Here is a 19,797-nt window from a genome sequence, read left to right on the forward strand (position 1 = left end):
ACCAGCGCCCCTTGGGTGTTCATGAAAGTGATGGCAGTGGTTGCAGCTCATCTGCTCAGGTTAGGGGTTTCAGTCTTCCCCTACCTCGGTGACTGGCTGTTGAAGGTGGACACATCCCAGAAAGTCATCTCCCACCTTCAGACTGCAGCAAACCTCTTACACGCACTGGGGTCACTCTGACTCCCTCTCAGACACTCACTTTCATTGGGGCTGTTCTGAACACAGTGCAGTTTCGGGCCTATCCTCCCACAAAGTGAGTCTAGGATATTCAGGCTATGATTCTGATATTTCAGCCTCTATTCTGGGTTTTGGTGAGAATGACTCTATGCTGCTGGGCCTCATGGCCTCATGCATTCTACTAGTGACACATGCTAGATGGCATTTATGGGCTGTGCAGTGGGACTTGAAGTTCCAGTGGGCGCAGCATCAGGGAAATCTCTCCGACATGGTCCAACTCTCGGAGGGGAGTCAACAGCAGATCCCTTTCCATCCCCAACCAGATCTGTCAGTAGTGACAGACGCGGCACTCCTGGGATGAGGCGGCCACATGAGAGAGGCAGAGATCAGAGCTCTCTGGTCTCCGGTGGAGTCTGGACTCCACGTCAGTCTTTTTCGGAGCTCCAAGTGATCAGGCTTGCATTAAAAGCATTCCTTCCCTCTCAAAGGGAAAGTGGTGCAGGTGTTCACAGACAACACTACTGCCATGTGGTACTGCAACAAACAAGGCTGAGTGGAGTACTGGACCCTTTGTCAGGAGGCTTTGCGCATCTGGACATGGCTGGCACATCAGGGCATTAACCTGGTGGTTCAACATCTGGCGGGCTCTCTGATTGTCAGAGAAGATGAACGCAGCGGTTTATGCACAGCCGATAACGAATGGCGTCTGTATCCGGAGGTGGCGCGAGGTCTCTCAGAAGTGGGGAGAGCCTTCGTTAGATATGTTCGCTTCTGCAGAGAACACACAATGACAGTTGTTTTGCGCATTGGAATTTCCAAGGCGCCATTGACTCAGCTACGCTTTTCGTTTCGAGTGGAACTCCGGCCTCCTTTACGCCTATACCACTTCTGTCCAGAGTTCTGAAGAAAATCAAAAACGACCGGGCCCAAGTAATCTTGGTGACTCAGGAATGGGCATGGAGAGTATGGTATCCAGAGCTACTGAGCATGGCCACCGATCCTCCACTCAGACTGCCTCTTCGGGAGGATCTTCTGTCGCAGCAGTGGGGGACGGTTCTCCACCCGAACCTGTCCAGTCTTCTCCTTGATGCGTAGACATTGAGCGGCGGCAGTTGGCGGCTTTTGAAGTTCCACCCGAAGTCTGTGATGTTCTTTTGGCAGCCAGGCGTCCCTCCACCAAAACGGGATACACCTGTCGTTGGCATAAATTTGTGGCATAGTGTACCAACAAGTCTATCAATCCCCTCTTGGCTCCTCTCTCTGAGGTTCTTTTGTTCATTCTTTCTTTGGCCCAGCAGGGCTCTGCTTTGGGCACCCTTAAAGGTTACTTATCGGCTATCTCAGCCTTTCTTAGATTGCCTGATAATCCTTACCTTTTTAAGTCTCCTATTGTTGGTAGATTCCTTAAGGGTCTCACCCATTTGTTTCCTCCCTCTCCGTTTAGCATGCCTCAGTGGGACCTCAATCGTGTCCTTACTTACTTGATGCATGCTCCTTTTGAGCCATTACACAATTGTCCCTTATGGCTCCTTACTTTCAAAACCATTTTTCTTGTTGCCATCACCTCTGCTCGCAGAGAGGGTGAGCTTCAGGCTCTTTTTTCAAAGCCCCCATTTTCGTCTATTCACCCTGACAAAGTGGTGTTACGCACTAGGGCCTCATTCCTTCCCAAAGTAGTTTCACCTTTTCTTGTAGGCCAGTCCATCACTTTGCCTAAGTTTTACACACCTCCACATCCTTCTCATGAGGCGGAGAGACTCCACCGCCTGGATCCAAAAAGAACGTTGGCATTCTACCTCAATCATACTCAAGATTTCTGGCTGGACGATCAACTGTTTGTTGGATATGTGGGTGCGAAGAAAGTGATGGTGGTGCAAAAGCATACCATTTCACGATGGGTACTTCTTTGCATCAAAATGTGCTACGCTGTGACAATGAAGCAACCCCCTGAGGGCTTGCACGCTCATTCCACCAGAGCAACTGCTGCTACCACAGCGTTAGCACATGGAGTTCCTGTCCTGGATATTTGTCAGGCAGCCACGTAAGCATGCCTGCGCATGTTTACGGAGCATTACTGCCTGGACAGTCGGGTCCACAGGGACAGCTACTTTGGTCATTCGGTCCTGCAGGACTTTCTAGTATGATCTTGGTTCGCAGCCCACCACTGAGGATGGCATTGCTTGGGTATCTATTCTGATGTAAGGAATCTGCAACCAGAAGTCTCTATCACATGAACAAGTTACTTACCTTCTGTAACGATTTATCTGGTAGAGACAAATTCTAGTTGCATATTCCTTACCGACCCACCCATCCTCCCCGCTTGCGAACTGATTTCTAGGGACAGGGAGTCTCCATTCGGGGCCTTAGCTCTGGCGCACCATTTTCAGTGTTCTTCATGGCTTCGCGCTTTGGCGTGGAAAGTCGTGAAAGGAAACCGACATCACTGTGCAGAAGCAGCAAGTATGTACAAGCCACAATGTCATCACAATGCCAACGATGCTCGCAGAGTCGACTGACGCCACCTGACCACGCACAAGGATACTGCTCGAAGAAAAATCTCTAGATCGAGTCCGATGTCTGTGGGAAATTCTAAGATAAGGAATCTGCAACTAGGATATGTCTCTACCAGATAAATTGTTGCCAAAGGTAAGTAACTTTATTTTAATTGCATTTTCATAGTGCTTACTACCCATTATGAGGTGTTGAAGTGATTTGTCATTCACTGCTGACTGCACTACAGAGAGTCCAGTCTCTGTTAGCTTGCCCCCAGCCATGGAGAATTCAATTTTAAATGTGTACATCACAGAAGACCTTAACCCTACTTAACTCCACAACCCTCGCTCCCAAACACCAGACCCTGCTACGTGCTCCCTCTTCACTGTTCAAGCAGTACATGGTGTAAAACGTTCTTCCTTCACATCCGTAGTCTTCTTTGATTGGTAGTTGTGAATACAGATTAACATGGGAGTATGCTTCTTACTCCCCTGCTCTGTCACAAAATCCCATAGCCAGACTCCGTTTTGACCACATTCAAATAGACTGTCTGCCTTTAGTCGACATTCAGTATGTCAGTATCTTTCACAGAACTCGTAAAAGTGTCAGTTTATCTAATCAGTGACTTTGCTGACACGTAAGGTGACACAAATCTGCTAAAAGCTACGTAAAGTCTACATTTAAAAATCTGAGAGTATACCTGTAAAATAAGTAGATAGTCCAAGTTCACATACTTTCATCATGCTGCTTCAGACCAGTTATGCCTCAGATTATTGGAACCCCTCCCAATGTAGGCTAATGGTCAGTAGTCAACCCTATATAAACCCCATGAACGGACCACTACATTTGAGAGGCTTTAGCTCCAGGTTACCACAAGAGGTGCTGCCAGACAATAGCCTTCACTATGCAAGGAGTCAATTCAGACATGGAAGGAGCTGAGCTCAGCTGATCATGTGTTTTTCTTCCGAGAGAACACACTGGTCCTGGCTGAGGTCTGATAATTTCAGCTGATCTGCTGAGAATAAGTATGCAGTTCTGTGGGTCCCAAGGAACTCTAGAGGGATAGCGTAGCACATAGAAGTAGTTGTTGAGGCAACAGGGTGCTAGGAGCATTCTAATTATGTTAAAGCTGTTAATTTTATTGTTGTTACTATCAGCATGCTTAAGTGCTGTTTTAACTAAATTTTGGAAGGTTATCACTCGTACTAAGCAACAGGCTAAGGCTATTGAAATAAATACATTTAGATATATATAGTGTCTTTTTACAGTGCAGGGCTTGAGCGTGGTATTCTATACAATGAAATTGGGTTTGAATTACCACTGCGCCCCTGAACCCTTTATGGGACTGTTAACCCAGAAAGCAGGGACACCACACCAGCAGGTACACTCAGTGGGTTGTGTGCAGCTACAATTACCTGCACTCCCCTTCTGAAGCAGTGGTGCACTGAACTCAGTCCAGGCATCCATTGGTAGGGAAGCCAAACCATGCACACCTGGGCCAGAGTTTCAGGTTACGCAACAGCTCACACAAACTCCCATGGAAGAGAAGTACTTAAACTGTTCTCAAAACTGTTTGACTCTATCCAAGTCCCTTTTCCATTAAACAGGATATGACTTGCAGTAAAATAAATTGTGCATTAGATGTTCGAATAGGGATGTTGCTCAAGCTCACAATGCAGAGCACTACCCCTTCCTGTGCACTTTATGCAGAATTACTATTTTTATGCCTTAACATTATCTGGAACAACTAGGTATATCTTCCTATGTAAAAAAACAAAAAAACACTATTTCAAAGAGTGCCTGAAATGTAAATATTGTCAACAACAAGGACTACCCAATATGCCCACGGTGCAGGGGTGTAAACCACATCAATATTCCACAATTGTCACCTGGGTCTTACTATAACAGAACCAATTGCTGATGGATCACAAGGTCCTGTCATAACTCTCAATTAATTATTATGCAAATTAATTGATTAGTCGTTCTAAAATGCAAACAATGTAATCAGTAACGCTGGATCACCGATCAAATCGTACTTATATTCATTTCAATTTTGCAATATAAAATGTAGCAATGTGTGAGAAAGTAAATCATAGAGTGCAGAAGGTGCAGTGTTCACAAATAATTGTGTACAAATACAAACAACCTAATACAATACACTGTACATTTCCCAATAGTTAAGTTAGAGTCTGTTTGTGTGAGAGTGACAGTGTGAATACAGGTGAGCATGTGTACCTGAGTGAGCATGTGGGAGTGAAAGTCAGTGTGAACCAATGGCAGGTGATGAGTAACTGTATTGAGATTTGATCTCAGTGACTATGAGTGGGTGACACAGAGTGAGTGCAAGCGAGAGTGACGACTGCAAGTGAGAGATAGTGGGTGATTGAGAATGATTAAGAATGAATGAAAAGGAGTGTTAGAAAGTGTGAGTGAGAATGAATTACTAGTGAATGATTGTGAATGAGTGAGTGAAGATAAGTTAGAATGAGTCAGAATCAGAGTGAGTGACAAAATATGAGTAAGAGTGAACGGGGTGAATGCTAGTGCAACTAACTGACTAATGAATGGGTGAGGAAGATTTTTGAAGGGGGACTAAGAATTAGTGCAAGTGAGTGTCAGTATGTATGAGTGTGTTAACGAGCCGGTCCTTCATAAATAAACTTACAAGGGGATGCATATAGTTCGATGAACCTTTTGACTCGCTTAGAATAATCTTGCCATAGCTCTAGCATAGTAGGCAGTAATCAATACACAATAATCATTAGTCAAATCAATAATCAATTAAAGTCAGTAATTGTCACACACCATGACTTCTCAGCCATAAATAACCACACCTTAGTAAAGGTTTAGTAATTTTTATTTCCCTTTTGCTTACAATACTAAGTCATGAGAATTAAACTCAAACTCAATTCAAAATGCATATGAGGGCAGTATTAATTAATCACAAGGTGCCAAAAACACAATCTGATTAAGGTTTGAATCAAGATACATTCCAAAGCATTGGCGCAGATCAATATTAAAGTCAGCTTCAATATTTTGACACTGTCCATAAAGTTCAGCAAGATAGTCCGTCAAACATTTATCTTTGTAATTTTGTCAATCGTCAAGTCGAAAACCTCATTTTACCCAGATTAGCATCAGCATGTGGTAAAACACTGGTAGCACATTGAGGTAATTTCTTGCCGTAACAGAGGACAATCGTGACATATGAAAGGAAGAGGCCATGACAAGATGGTGTCCCTGACATACAAACGGTTATTTTTGACACAAGGATCAGTCATGGTGTATGCACAGCATTAATAGCAAAATGTGGACAAGTGTATATTGAATGTTTTTTTTTGGCATAAGAGTCATCCATTATAAAATGCTAAGCTTAGTACAATGAGAGTATTTTTTTAACAAGTGAGGGCACACACAGCACATTTTGACAAAAATGGGATGAAGTAGTGGGAGTTCTAGGTTGAATTGGCTTGGCACTCCATGTTAAAATTCTGCTTAAAAATGCACTGTCTGTCCCGATTATTTTCAAAATGTTCTCGGCAGGGGAACCCCCATCTGAACGCAGCTAGAAGATAGCTGTCTCCTGTGCTTCAATTACTTGCTACATTTCAGGGCAAGTAGTACTGTCCCCCTCTGTCAAAGATCATGTCGGCGTCAAAAAGAGGTGGTATATAAAACAGACATTTATCTGTGTTATGCTGTTTTATTACTTATGCTATTATTATGGAATGTCACTTATGTCAAATATTATGAAGTCCTCATGGCTAGGGACATTTAACATCAATTCCTGTGGAACTCAAACAGCGGCATGTAGAGGATAGAGTTCAGCTGGCACCACTATTGTGGGTTAGCATGAGTCAATCAGAGAGCACAATTTTGCAGGGATGTCATTCAGGACTGCCCCAGACTGGACAGAGGGAGTTCCATTCCATGGCTGAGTTATGTTGCCAAAATGTTTAAGGTGTTAGGGTTGTACTTCCTATACACTTCACCAACGAGCATTAGGAAGGAAGACAAAATCAGAGTAAAAAAACTTTGGACAAAAGTTGGCAAATGACATCGTGCAGATCTTCTACAGATTGTTTTGCCACAGTAGATCCTGCTTTTTACCTGTAGCTAGAACTGACACACTGGAAGAGGTCTCTTTTATTGCAGAGCCGGCACAGTTTGGTGTATTTTGTGTCCTGGGAATCAGCTCGGCACCTTGGGGGGATTGGCCCTGTTCTGTACCCTAAATGGGGCATCTGTTCAGTCACTTTTGCATTATATTTATTTTGTACTGATTTTAACTATTCCTGCAGTATATTTCTTAAACCACTTTTAAAATACTGGGTGTCTGAAAATGTAGAGAGGCTTTGTTTTGTTTGCAGTCATTACATACCCCTGACATCTGCCTTAGGGTGTCCTCATTCCTTAAAGCTGCAGTCAGAGTCAGGACAGGTATGGAGGGGTAATGGTTATGGTTTGGCTATTCAATGGGATGTTTGGATTGTTGGAGTGGTTTTGCAAATCAATTAAAAATACACTGACTCTTCAATGAATTCTGTTGTTTTAACTTGTGTAAATTTTATATAATTAATCTGTGACAGTTTGTTTTGTGTTTTATGGTGCCTTTTATGGCCATGGATGTCTGAATAAAGATTTTCAATTGAAAAACAAATTGAATTGAATTCGAGGTCATATGATGTCACTTTCTTTGATGTTATTAAGGTCAACTGATGTATGACATCACTTTCGCTACTTCTTGCATTTTGGTGATTTGACTTCTGTGGATTGCAGGTATACCTGTTTTGAATTGACCCTTATAAATAATGTAATTTTGTCAAGTTTGTAATGTGCTTCATCTAGAAACATGCCAACTTTTAAAGACATGCATCTTCTTTTTATGTGTAACTTTCTGAAAATCAGTATGGTTTTAAGTTTCAAGATATTCTCAAACCATTTGTTCCTTCCATTAATATAGGCTCCACCCTTTCACCGGTTATCTTCAATCTGTACATGTCATCATCATGAAAATACTTTATTTCCGCTACATGGGCCATACAAGTGCATAGCAAATACAATAAATAAATATATATAAGATTAAAACCATTCATTCATTCGTTACAATACATTTTATATAAAAAGAATAAAAAACATGAGAACCTGGATACTCCTCGTAAGCCTTCTCCAGTACATACCTTTATACCAATGCACAATGTAAGTATAGATAAAGTTTTTGCTCTAAGAATCCACATTGATCCAAGAAACTTGGCAATGTCAGTAACTAATGCCAAATGGGTATCCGATCTAAGGATTCGAAGAGCAACAAGGGACCTACGAACTCCCAACAACCTACAGGCCGGGGCAAGCCATTTCCTGCAAGGGGTTGTGTAAGCAGGGCAAACAAATACAACGAGGCAGATTTTCAGTAGGAGCATTACAAGCTGGACAAGAGGTCATCCCCTCAGATGACTGACTGTTGAATGATCTTACTGGTAAGGCTCCTACACGAAACTGAAAGTACAGCTTTCTGTCTTTGGGAACCAGAATTGCATCCCAAAAAGCCTCATATTTACACATATCTTTCTGATCGGTAAAAGCGAGTGATAATTTGGAATAAAGTGTTGCCCCCAGCTCCTCAGAGTCTAAGGTCAAGTTTCGATGGAAAGTGCGCAACACTTGGAGAATCCCAAAGCTCACTGAGCCCAAGCACGTAAAGTGACTGTTTAATGTATCTGAGCCCAGAAACGCCAAGGGAGCGATCAGCTTCCATTACAGCCTGCAGGGCTCCAGTGTAGGGCAAAGCTATGGTGTAGTCCAGAGCTGCATTCAGTACAAAAGAGGGCATAAGCAGGCCTTATAACCTATGCTCTTAATGCCAGGTTCTTGAAAAAAGGGAGCAATGGAGTGGTCAAAAGAAGAGAGATGAGCTTTCTTAGGAAATTATTCTCAACAGTTGATAATTCTTGGGCTTTGGCATGCCCCCATAATTCTGCACCATAAAGAGCAAAGCTCACAGCAATGGCTTTATAGATCTGGAGTTCTAGACGAATTGGCTTAGTATAAGAAAGGCCAAAATCCTTAATTAAAACCCTCGTAATTTGCTTTTGCTTTAACATCTGCTTGGTGATGTGTGGCTTCCAGGACATGTTCTCCAATAGCATTAGGCCAAGATAGCTAAACAAGGTCACCTTCTCAAGTGGAGTACCTTCAAGTGCACCCTTCCCTTTGAAAGATCTATGTGGATTGAACGCCATCATTTTGGTTTTGGAGGTTTTGATTTCCAATCCCCGAGCGGAACAGAATTCCTCAAAACATGTAAGGAATTTCCGTAGACCACTTGGAGTCTTAGATATCAAAAGGGTGTCATCTGCAAATAGCAAGACCTGATCTTTATGTGTACCTAAAAACGGGGCATCTGCTTCCACCTTGAGGAAGGAAGAAACAATGTAATTAATATATAAAGAGAACAGAATTGGAGCAAAGACACACCCTTGGCGTACTTCCCTTGACACTTGAATTGTATCAGTAAGCTGTCCCAAGTCACCCCACCTAACACGTGCATAGTTGCCCTCATGGAGCCATACCAACAAGGAAAGAATGTCGGCGGGGATTGCCATCCCAGAAAGAACTTCCCACATCTTTTGGCAAGGCACTAAGTCAAATGCAGATTTTAAATCAACAAAGGCAACATACAGATTCCCCTTACCAATAAAAACCGTCTTCCAATATAGAAGCAAAAACCTAAAGGCCTGATCAATGGTGGACATTTTCTTGCAAAAGCCAGCTTGCAATGGGCTAAAGATATCACGCTCCGACCTCCAGTCCTGAATCTTTCCCACAAGGCAGTGGCAGAAGACCTTCTGCATACAGTCCAGTAGGCTAATTGGTCTATAGTTGCAGGCTAGGGCTCTATCATCCTTTTTGAAAATGGGAACTACAACAGCACCCTTCCATGACTCAGGAATTGGTGTCCCAGCTGCTATTTCATTGGATAAGATAGTAATGTATCGCTACCAGATTTCAGTATCTGTTACGAACAAATCTGCCAGAATGCCATCTGGGCCACACGCCCTGCTGCACTTTAAAGTACCTAGTGAGTGCAATATGTCTGAAAGAGTAAACAATTTTAGCGGTAAAGGACTTGGAATTTGGTCAGTAATGGTACTCAAGACCTTATCAGATTCACATAGTATACTGAGATGATCATCCAGATACATTAGACTAAAGTGATCTACCCATTCTGCTGCAGCTATGTTCGTTGTAACATTCAATACACTATTATCAGGGCTACGGGCATCCAGAGACCAGAATTTAGTGCAATTCTTCTCACGTATCATTCAGTGCTGCACACCACTTATCATCTTACTCACGTTTGGCTTTACAAATAGCAGACTTATAAGACGGCTAGCAACTGCATACTTGGATTTGGTGGCCTGGCTCAAGAGTTTATTTGAAGCTTGACATTCCTTGTTGAACCAATGATGGTTCCCTCGAGACCTTCCACCACCAGAGTCAGTACCTGCTAAGAAGTGAGCCGTAATACTCTCAAAACATTAGCATGAGATCTAATTATTTGCTCACCAGTAATTGCAAGGCCTGCCTCTAAATGCACCAATGAGGTCCTCAGAGCAGCATTCACAGAGCTTATAATGTCCGGCTGCGCTGATACCTTACTCCAGTTTAAGTGACGCTTATCATTAGTCATACCTATACCTGATGATAATATAGTAGGGATATTGTTCTTAAACATTTGATTACACAGGGCAGATATTAGGACCAAGAGCAGATTGTGATCACTCTCGGTTCTCTCAGTGACTATCATATCAGTAACTAAAGGCCACAATCTTTTATCAGTTAAACAATAGTCGATTCTACTTGCGTGGTTAACCCTATTTTAAGCATAACAGCCCTTTGTTTCAGATTTTGTTCTTCCATTGAGTGCTTGAAGCCCAAATTTAATAGTGAAGGTTGTTAGCTGGGCGGCAGCTTGCGACGACCTTTTAATGGGTGGAATTTCCGAGGAAGGGATGGACCTTGTCCTATCCTCCTCACAAGTAAACCCACAGTCATCCCAGTCAAGAGGTTTGAACGTGACCTTAAAGTCAACTGCAACAATGATTTTAAAGTGCCGGGGACATTGCCTTAGGATTTTCTCCAAAACGCAGAGGGTATCAGAAGCCAAACCTCCCCTAACCCCTCTTGCATAGATGTTAAGAATAATCATACCCACATTTGCCCCATACAGTAACCGGATGCCTAGTATGTCAGGGGAGTTAATGGATAGCTGAGATATACGGCAGTTTAATGATTGTCTGACCCATGTAATTAGGCGTCCGGACGGTCTGCCCCTATTAGTAGAAAGTGCTGGAGTATAAAAGTTTAAATAGCCAGACCGGAGCAGTGGGTCAACTGCCCAGGTTTCATGAAAAAGAGAGAGGTCATGGTCTTCAATTAAAGAAATAAAGGCTGGAAGGGAGACAACAGATCTTAAACCTACCACATTCCAGGAAGCATATCGCATCCCAACACTTTGAGAAGATGCCCTGGCCATAGATGTAATGTTGGCACGATTGGCTAGATGATCCTGAGTTGACTGATGAGATCTATCAGGAGAAGAGGAGTAGGTAGACACAAAGTCGCGGGTATAGGGAACACCAGTAACAGAGCCAATTATGTCATATGCGGGGGGACCAGAGATGGTTGGTCTAAAGGGGACACAGGCAGTACAACAAGTCAATCATTCACATTTAAATCATATGAGCTGCAACCCGAGTGGGGGGTCAGCCGAGCCTTGCGATGCGAGGAAAGCCTAGGATATTTAAACTGAATGCAAGAATGCCTAGGGGGGCTTGTCCTAGCATTTAGGGACACCAAATTATCTACCATACTCTTGTCCCTAAATGTCAACTCAATTATATCATAGTGTGAATCAGGATCAGGCCTTCTAACTGCCTTAATTATGTCCTCACGTATCACAGAGTGACAACCTCTCACATGTCGGATCCAATGAATTGCCTTATTTCTGACAGATTATCCCCCTTCCCTAGAAGGCACAGGATGTAATTTGGGCACATTAACCATCAAGACAGTGTTGGTAGATTTGGACCAATCGGCAGTAGGGTGTACAACATGATTGGTGACATTGTCATCCACAGGTTTTGAAAGTCGACAGCAGGCTATTGATTCCTTAACTGAGCCCAGACCATTGCATGTGGAGACCTGTCTTGAGTTCCCAGTCCTGCCACCGGCTGCATAGTGACCACTACGAAGAGCCAAGCTGACGGTGGCAGGACAGGTAACACAGGTATGATTCTTATTACCGGTAAACAGAGACAATTTTGACGACGGAGCAAAGAAGTCTAGAGAGCTGTGCATGGAACTATTGTCACAGTCAAAGAAGGTTGTTGCATCTTTTGGCAATAACTGTTTAACCATACATGTTCAGATATTTACCATAGATTTAAGCTCAGCAACCTCCCTCTTTAGCTATTGTATGTGGGAAGTGTACTGGGCTTCAGAAATAATAGGGTTTATGTTTGCATCTGGTACCACACCTACCATGGTACCTATGTCAGGATCATCATATGGATCTAAAATATCGTTTAAAGGGCTAAAACGATTGCTACAATGAAGGGCATCACTACCATCATACAATGGCTTATCTGCCAGAGTTGAGAAGTGGGTGGTAGCATGTTCCCCCCCTCCCCGCCCCTATGGGAGCGGAATCCTGTGTCACACGTTTTTTTTACATGTCTGGAATTTTCCTGTGATACATACCCACGCTAGCTGGAGAGCGTGCACTCTGAGTGCCTTCAGGGACATTGTCAGGGGGAGCGGATAGTATTTCCTCACATTCAACCAGGAGATTGTCATCCTTTCCATTACACAATTATTTGCTGCATACTTCTGCTTCTTGTAGTTTTTCTTTTGCACCACCCCAGCCCCACACTCTGTCGCCATCCTTTTCCCCGTTTATAAAACTATATTCATTGTAAGGGTGGGCCCTTGGTGATCGAATCGGTCAGTCATACAGTCCCTGTTAGAAATGCAACAGTACCGTGGGATCAAAGAAAGAATCCGCCTCAAAAAACAAGAAATGTTAAGGGGGTGGGCCAGCCCATCCCCCTTCGGGCTCTGATGGGTGCATCCCACGCTGCAGGAGAATGGAAGCACTTATGAGCGCGAGTCAGTGCTGGTGTGCCTTTGGGCCTGGGACCACCACCTGCTGGGACCTGTAGTTTTCCCACAAGACTGGATCTGCTGCTATTAGCCTCTGTACATGTAGGTCCTCAGAATTGCTTTGATTCCACCAGTGGAATTACAATTTCCATTTGTACGTCAGAGTCTAAGCAGGTAAATATATTGAATAATTGCCTCATAAATTGCTTATCAGTTATCCACATTTACATGTATCTGAAGCTAATTGCAGACATTGCAAATCTAAAACCAAGGTTACAGTTCTCCTATTGGCAACCCCACCAAGCAAGTCAGTCAAGCTCAACAACATTCAATTGACTTACACATCCTTGATTCATTCTAAATACAAACCTGCTTATCTTCTTTTTAATACAAATCTATTCTTCAAAACACACATCACAAGAAAACACAGACAGCATGACTGATACCAACTTTCCTGTGCAAGATCATAACACTCCTAGGGACAGATCTCAGAACCACCCTGTAAGCTATGGTCTCTGTCCCATCTGGATGGTGGAAATTGAATGCTGTTTGGATACCTAACTCTTTTCTGTCTCCAATGATGAGCAGCTTCCAGACTCCCCCATACCTGATCAAAAGTTTTAGGGGGTTTTACCATATATCACTTGCTCGTCAAGACCTACTACAGCTACATCCAGATTATGGAACACATTACGCACCCCATTTGGCAAAAGAATCTAGTAATCAGCATCTCTGAGCTGAATTATTTATATTTTGTGCAAATGAAAAAAACAAAATTTGAAAGAAAAAATGCAGACTTGTGCTTCTTATGTGAAACTCTCCAACAGAAAATCGCAGGTAAAGAACAACAGTGATGGACATAGAATTTTTTTTTAAAGGAGGAGATGCACCATTAGCATCAACATAAGAGAAATGAGAATCAGACTTATAGAAAACACGTTCATTTGGATAGAGAAAGATACTAAAGAACTGAAATGATTCCAAATTTAAAGCAACTGTGAAAATAGATCATTGTTTTTGTGTCAGTATTTTTCCATTGTCACTTTACCATGGATCCTCGGGATCCAGTTATTCACCATTAGTAAACAAAGGGCAGGAGTTAAAGGCTGAGGGGGTGAGTAAGAGAATGTGTATAGCTGCAGACTTAACAGTGAGGCATGGAACTGAGTTGGGAGAATGGAAAAGGGTCACATGAGAGGAATTGGGTGGTTCAAGTGTGGTTTGTGGGTGACTGGGGGAACCTTGATTAATTTTGATGGTTAATCCTCTGCTCTCTTTCAGACCAGAATAGGCAGCCAAACTGATGCCTTTGCCATCCAGTCGATCCGCAATGTGCGAGGGAACAGTTTTTGCGTGGACTGCGACACTCCAAGTGAGTAAATGTGGGAATCTCTCTCAACAGTCTGCCTCAGGTCTTGTCCACCTCTTACTAGTAAATTCTGTGCATGTTTATTCCAGACTTCTGGCCACGGAGGTCACAGGAACATTCTTGCCCACCACAATGTAGTTTATGGTGACAGATATATGCACACCCTTTATGCCCACTCGAGCTCCAAAAAACGAAATTCTTTTCTTTTGTCAAGGTAATCTAAGGTTTTATTTACTGCTTTCTTTTTTGCACCTTTCCATTGGTTGCCACCTTCAATGTATACTGTAGACCAAAGTTCTTCAAACTTTTTGATGCTGAGCCCCCCCTGTCAAAACCTTTTAAGCGTAAGGACCCCCTCCTGACAAAAAATTCTAGAACCTAGTACTCCTCATCATCGCAAACCATAAATGCCCCCAATTCCCACAGCAAATCATTTTTACAATAGAGAAATAATATTAGCCAGTGTTTAACAAACCAAAGTTTTGTGGGTGACACCTAATTACGTTACTTTGCTGCTGTTGTTGGCCTCAGTCATGTTTGGGGGAGGCTGGAGGGCCTTGAGTCTGAGCAGGGAGAACCATGTAATAGCGCTTCCTGACCCAGTGGTGTAACATCCTGCGCTTTGCCCCCATGCACCATAGGGCTTAATTAATGTGTGCACCTGCAACACAATGCTTTCTTCTTCTGCTGCTGCGTGGCAGTGAGAGCTGGTGTAGGTGCAGGGGTGCAGCCATATGCTGAGGCAGGCACTGAGCGGGAGAGCAGCTGTAGCAGCAGCTAGCACTCTACTGTAGGACAGTACATGTCTGCCCGACTTAAGGGTGAGGTGCCACTCACATTAAAAAAATCATATATTCAGGGTTCAATTTAGCCTAAAATTAAGTCAGTGGTTGCACATTGTCAATGAGGCATGCAGCAAACTGGAGGCACAGTCAGCAGCGTGAAAAGGAAACATTACTGCTGCTTGCCGCCCTGGCTGAGTAAATCTCAGTTGTGATCAGACTGCTGCAGCCAGTTCAGCTGAACCCGTAGGCCATCACAACTAGTGCCAGCTAAATTGTGATGAGTAAACTGTATTCACTGAGGCATCAGTACAGCGCGCAGTGCAGTACTCCAATCCTTGTCAACCTTCCACCATCCACACATGCATGGGCAGAAAGGCCAACCAGTTGTCGAGGTGCATTAAAAAAGTATGGGAAGTGTGATGCTGCATACAATAGGGGTGGTGTCATTGACCCTGGGGACGTGTTCCAAGGTGTGGCTAAAAACAAACTATTCTGTACGTTTTTTAGGTCTCTCACCGTCGAGTAGCTACATATAAAATAACACACAGCTTAAAGGAAAATTTAATAAAAAAAGTTGTTACTCAGTGGAAAATGCACAATAGTATGTTTTGAAACCTCTATTAGTTAATGCACTGCAGTGGTCTGATTGTAACCAGAGAGCCACACAATTAAATCTTGGGTGGTGCAGTGGAAAATAGTAACTTGTGTATTTATAGTGCTGCAGGTCACAACCTGTGACAGAAAACACTGTGAATATGCAAGTCATTTTTTAAAACTTGAATTACGCGCAATATGAAATATATTGCTACAAAATGCATTCAAAGTTTTACGATAAAATGGTGCTTCCATTATATAGATTTTAGCAATACCCAGACTGTGTAGTGCAATTTTTTCACATACCTGCCCCATTAACATCTACTCGTAGTAGTAAGTGCTGTATAAATACAACTCCAATTAAAAGCGCTCACATCACAGCTGAGTTGTTAACTGCACTACCACTCAAAAAGAATACATCTTTCTCACAAAGATTCAATCATATAAAGCCAGTACTGGCTCCCAAGCATCTTTTACATTTGCAGATTACCTTTACAATTTCAAGCTAACTCTTAGCGCACATTTGCATTTCCTTCAGGCAACAGGCACACTGGCAGGAATCTGTTTGTCTGTCTGCCCGGCTTCGGTTTCACAGCGCAGGACACTCCCTGAATGACACTTCAGCTGAAGCATTTACAATATCAGAATTAACCTCCCCTGACAGTTGTTTTACAAAAAGAAGGAGAATGTTTTTTCATTATAAGAAATTGTGCCGATAGTAAGGCTGGGGAATGTGGGACCCCCTTCCCATGACTCCACGCTGTCCCTGGGGGTCGCACCCCACAGACTGAAGACCTCTGCAGTAGACTATCTTTTTTCAATAACTCTGTTTATTGACATTTGGCTGTTTAATCACAATTCACTACTTGCAGTCATCTGTACATAAGCTATTGATGATCCCCAATCAGAAGTATATAAGGCTTTAATTACCATTCTATTGCTGTGCTTTATCCCTTTTACCCTTCTGAGTATGCAGTCACGGACCCCATACTTTCTTATGTGTCTCAGGGTATCCCCTCGATTTTTATACAAATTTTTCTGCTATGGCACAATAGTCCATACCCCTTTACCATTCTTCCGTTGAGGGGACACTCTGATCTCCAGTGTTGTACAATGTAATTTTTAACGACCAAAAAGCCCATGGTGACCCGAAGCGTGGTACCCCTTCTGCCTCCCCACTCGTCCATTATCCCCGGTAACTTCAGCTTAGGCTCTGGTGCAATCATCCTCCTTGATGCCTGTGTCAAGATGGTGCTTATGTTGCTCCAGTAGTTTTGTGTTATAGAACCTTCCTAGATAGCTTGAAAGAACGGGCCCATAGCCACAGTGCATCGCAGGCAATAAGGATCAGAGCTCTGATTCATGTTTTGTAATCATGTAGGGCTGTGATAAACTATGTGGAGGTATTTTAGTTGTATAAGAGCTAGTGTTTTTGGTGCCACTTTTGACTTCGTCCAGTCCTCTTCTTCTAGTGTGCCTACGTCCTGTTTCCTACTGTTTCTTCAGTACTTTCACGGGATCTGTTGTGTTGTTTACCAGTGTGCAGTAGATTTGTGTGATGCCTTTTGGTATTATTTTAATTTGGGTGACCTGGGCTTCCCATCTGTCGTTTTGTGGGAGGGTCTGTGCTAGGGTTAGTGATACCTCAAGTGCATGCCAGAGAAGTAGATAGCGATAGAATTGCGTGCTGTCACCTCATAAGTGTCTTGCAGGTGTTGAAAAGAGCAAACAGTTTTCCTCTCCTATATAATTTCTAATTTAGAGATGCCTATCACAGGCCCAATACCATCAGTTTTAAGTGCTGCGTTCATGGCAAGATCTCAAGTTCTTCATTGCCTTGTCTTTGAGCACCTCTTACTTGATTTCTTGCTCAGAGATTCTCTTTCATACTATAATTAGCTTGGGGAATCAATTTCATCAGGTCCTACATTTTAAATTTTCTGCACTGCAGAGAATATAGAATGGTATTGAAAAGAAACAGGGGAGATATTGACAGGTCTCTGGAGAGCGGTCCTTTCTTTTCGTAAATTACCTGATAGGAAGATTTGTTCTTTCAGATAATGTTTCCTGACCAACAGGTAGGGACATGCTAAGACCCAAGTATCTAATAAAGACAATGCCTGGGGCAACTCTGAAGGGTGCCACATGCCACTAAAGCACTCTCCAAGGTGTCCACAGTGCTTACATTGATATGTCCCATTAGTAGGGTGCCTTTATTGGCTAACATTACCAATCAAGGTACTGAGGAGTTGTCCTGCCTGTCGCTACTGTTGCTTGTACCATGGCATATGTCTTATTGTTCTCAGACTGTACTATTTGTTGAAATCCAAGTTATCAGCCCGTTTATTAGGTATGGAAAGGTGCACTCATCGCCAAACACCCTCAGAATACCAGGCCTGTTGTTTGCTTTCCTATGGATCAGATTTTACCAAAAGTTGCTTTCAGGCACTGGCAAAGTCTCAGGGCCATATTTATACTTTTCAACGCACAACTGCGCCAACGCAGTTGTGCGTCAAAAAATCTAACGCCCGCTAACGCCATTCTGAAGCACCATGCGGGCGCCGTATTTATTCAATGACGTTAGCCGGCGGAGCTGCCTGGTGTGCGTTAAAAAAAATGACGTACACCAGGCAGCGCCGGCGTAGGGGAATATGGAGCTTGGGCGTCAAAAAATGGGGCAAGTCAGGCTGAGGCAAAATTTTCGCCTCAACCCGATTTGCGCCATTTGTTTTGACTCCCAACCCCCATTAAAATGACTCCTGTCTTAGCAAAGGCAGGAGTCATGCCCCCTTGCCCAATGGCCATGCCCAGGGGACTTATGTCCCCTGGGCATGGTCATTGGGCATAGTGGCATGTAGGGGGGCACAAATCAGGCCCCCCTATGCCACAAAAAAAAATTAAAAAAAATACTTACCTGAACTTACCTTAAGTTCCCTGGGATGGGTCCCTCCATCCTTGGGCGTCCTCCTGGGGTGGGCAAGGGTGGCAGGGGGTGTCCCTGGGGGCATGGGAGGGCACCTCTGGGCTCCTTCCGAGCCCACAGGTCCCTTAACGCCTGCCCTGACCAGGCGCTAAAAAACAACGCAAAAGCAGCTGGACGTCATTTTTTTTGACCTGCCCACTCCCGGGCGTCATTTTTGCCCGGGAGTGTAAATACGGCGCACATGCCTCGGAGTCACTTTTTTGGACGGGAACGCCTACCTTGCATATCATTAACGCAAAGTAGGTGTCCACTCTAAAAAATGACGCAAACTCCATGGACTTTGGCGCTAGACGCGTCTAACGTCAGAGTATAAATATGGAGTTTGTTTTGCGTCGAATTTGCGTAAAAAAAACCGACGCAAATCCGGCGCAAACGGAGTATAAATATGGCCCTAAGTCTGTTGGAACATGTGCACCTATCAAGACTATCCCTCACTTGTTAATAGGTCTGGACTGATTCCAAAGTAGCTGTTCTGGAAAACACCTTCACCCAAGAGCACTGGGGTCACCAGAAGCACTAGTACAGGCATAAACGAAATTCCCACATGATATAGGGCATTACATTTGCCACAACTCCAAATGTGAATCAAGCAAGGATTTGCAAATTCTTGCAGTCAGTCTGAAAGTAGTAGCAGACCAGAGTTATATCATATGATCAAAGTTATATCATATTATCAAACAACACACTAAATCACCTGAAAGATACAAATGGATGGTCAATTTCTTAGTGTCTGCACACTGCGGATGCCACTTAAGCGTCCATTAAAAGGTCCACCACAGTCATATGGATGAATGACTCATATTTTTTGAATGCGTTAGAAATGGTTGACAGAAAAGTGAATGGTAACATGCATGATTAAAAATCGTAGGTTTATATAAATGTGATGGTGCAAGAGTTATGCAGCCAGTTGTAATTACATTTTAAAAACTGTCAACCACAAAATTTTGGCTGTGGGTCATGAAGCAATGTTTTTTTGGTTCCGTCACTTGATTAACTTTTGTCATTTAACTGTCTGAATGAGGACTGAAGCTAGGTGATACATGACAGCCACATTAAGTTCAATATAAAATGTATTTACTTTGATATTATGCTGTCACGCAAAACAACATTTTAAAAGCAGTGTAAAACTATACATTCTATTTAATGCAAGTAGACTCAGAGGGGCATATTTATACTCTGTTTGCGCCGGAATTGCGTCGTTTTTTTTTACGCAATTCCGACGCAAAACTAAC

General features: G+C 43.2%; 1 protein-coding gene across 2 annotated transcripts in view; it reads left to right on the plus strand.

The window, feature by feature from the left end:
• Nucleotides 1-19,797, plus strand: part of LOC138261617 (arf-GAP with GTPase, ANK repeat and PH domain-containing protein 3-like) — a 2,246,054-nt gene that overhangs the window by 1,985,134 nt on the left and 241,123 nt on the right. For both annotated transcript variants that reach the window (XM_069210744.1, XM_069210743.1), the window contains exon 15: nt 14,116-14,206. In XM_069210744.1, the coding sequence (XP_069066845.1) occupies nt 14,116-14,206 (91 nt within the window). The remainder of the gene's footprint in view (nt 1-14,115; nt 14,207-19,797) is intronic.

This window comes from Pleurodeles waltl, chromosome 10 (genome assembly GCF_031143425.1).
Source record: "Pleurodeles waltl isolate 20211129_DDA chromosome 10, aPleWal1.hap1.20221129, whole genome shotgun sequence".
In the NCBI taxonomy this organism is placed as follows: domain Eukaryota; kingdom Metazoa; phylum Chordata; class Amphibia; order Caudata; family Salamandridae; genus Pleurodeles; species Pleurodeles waltl.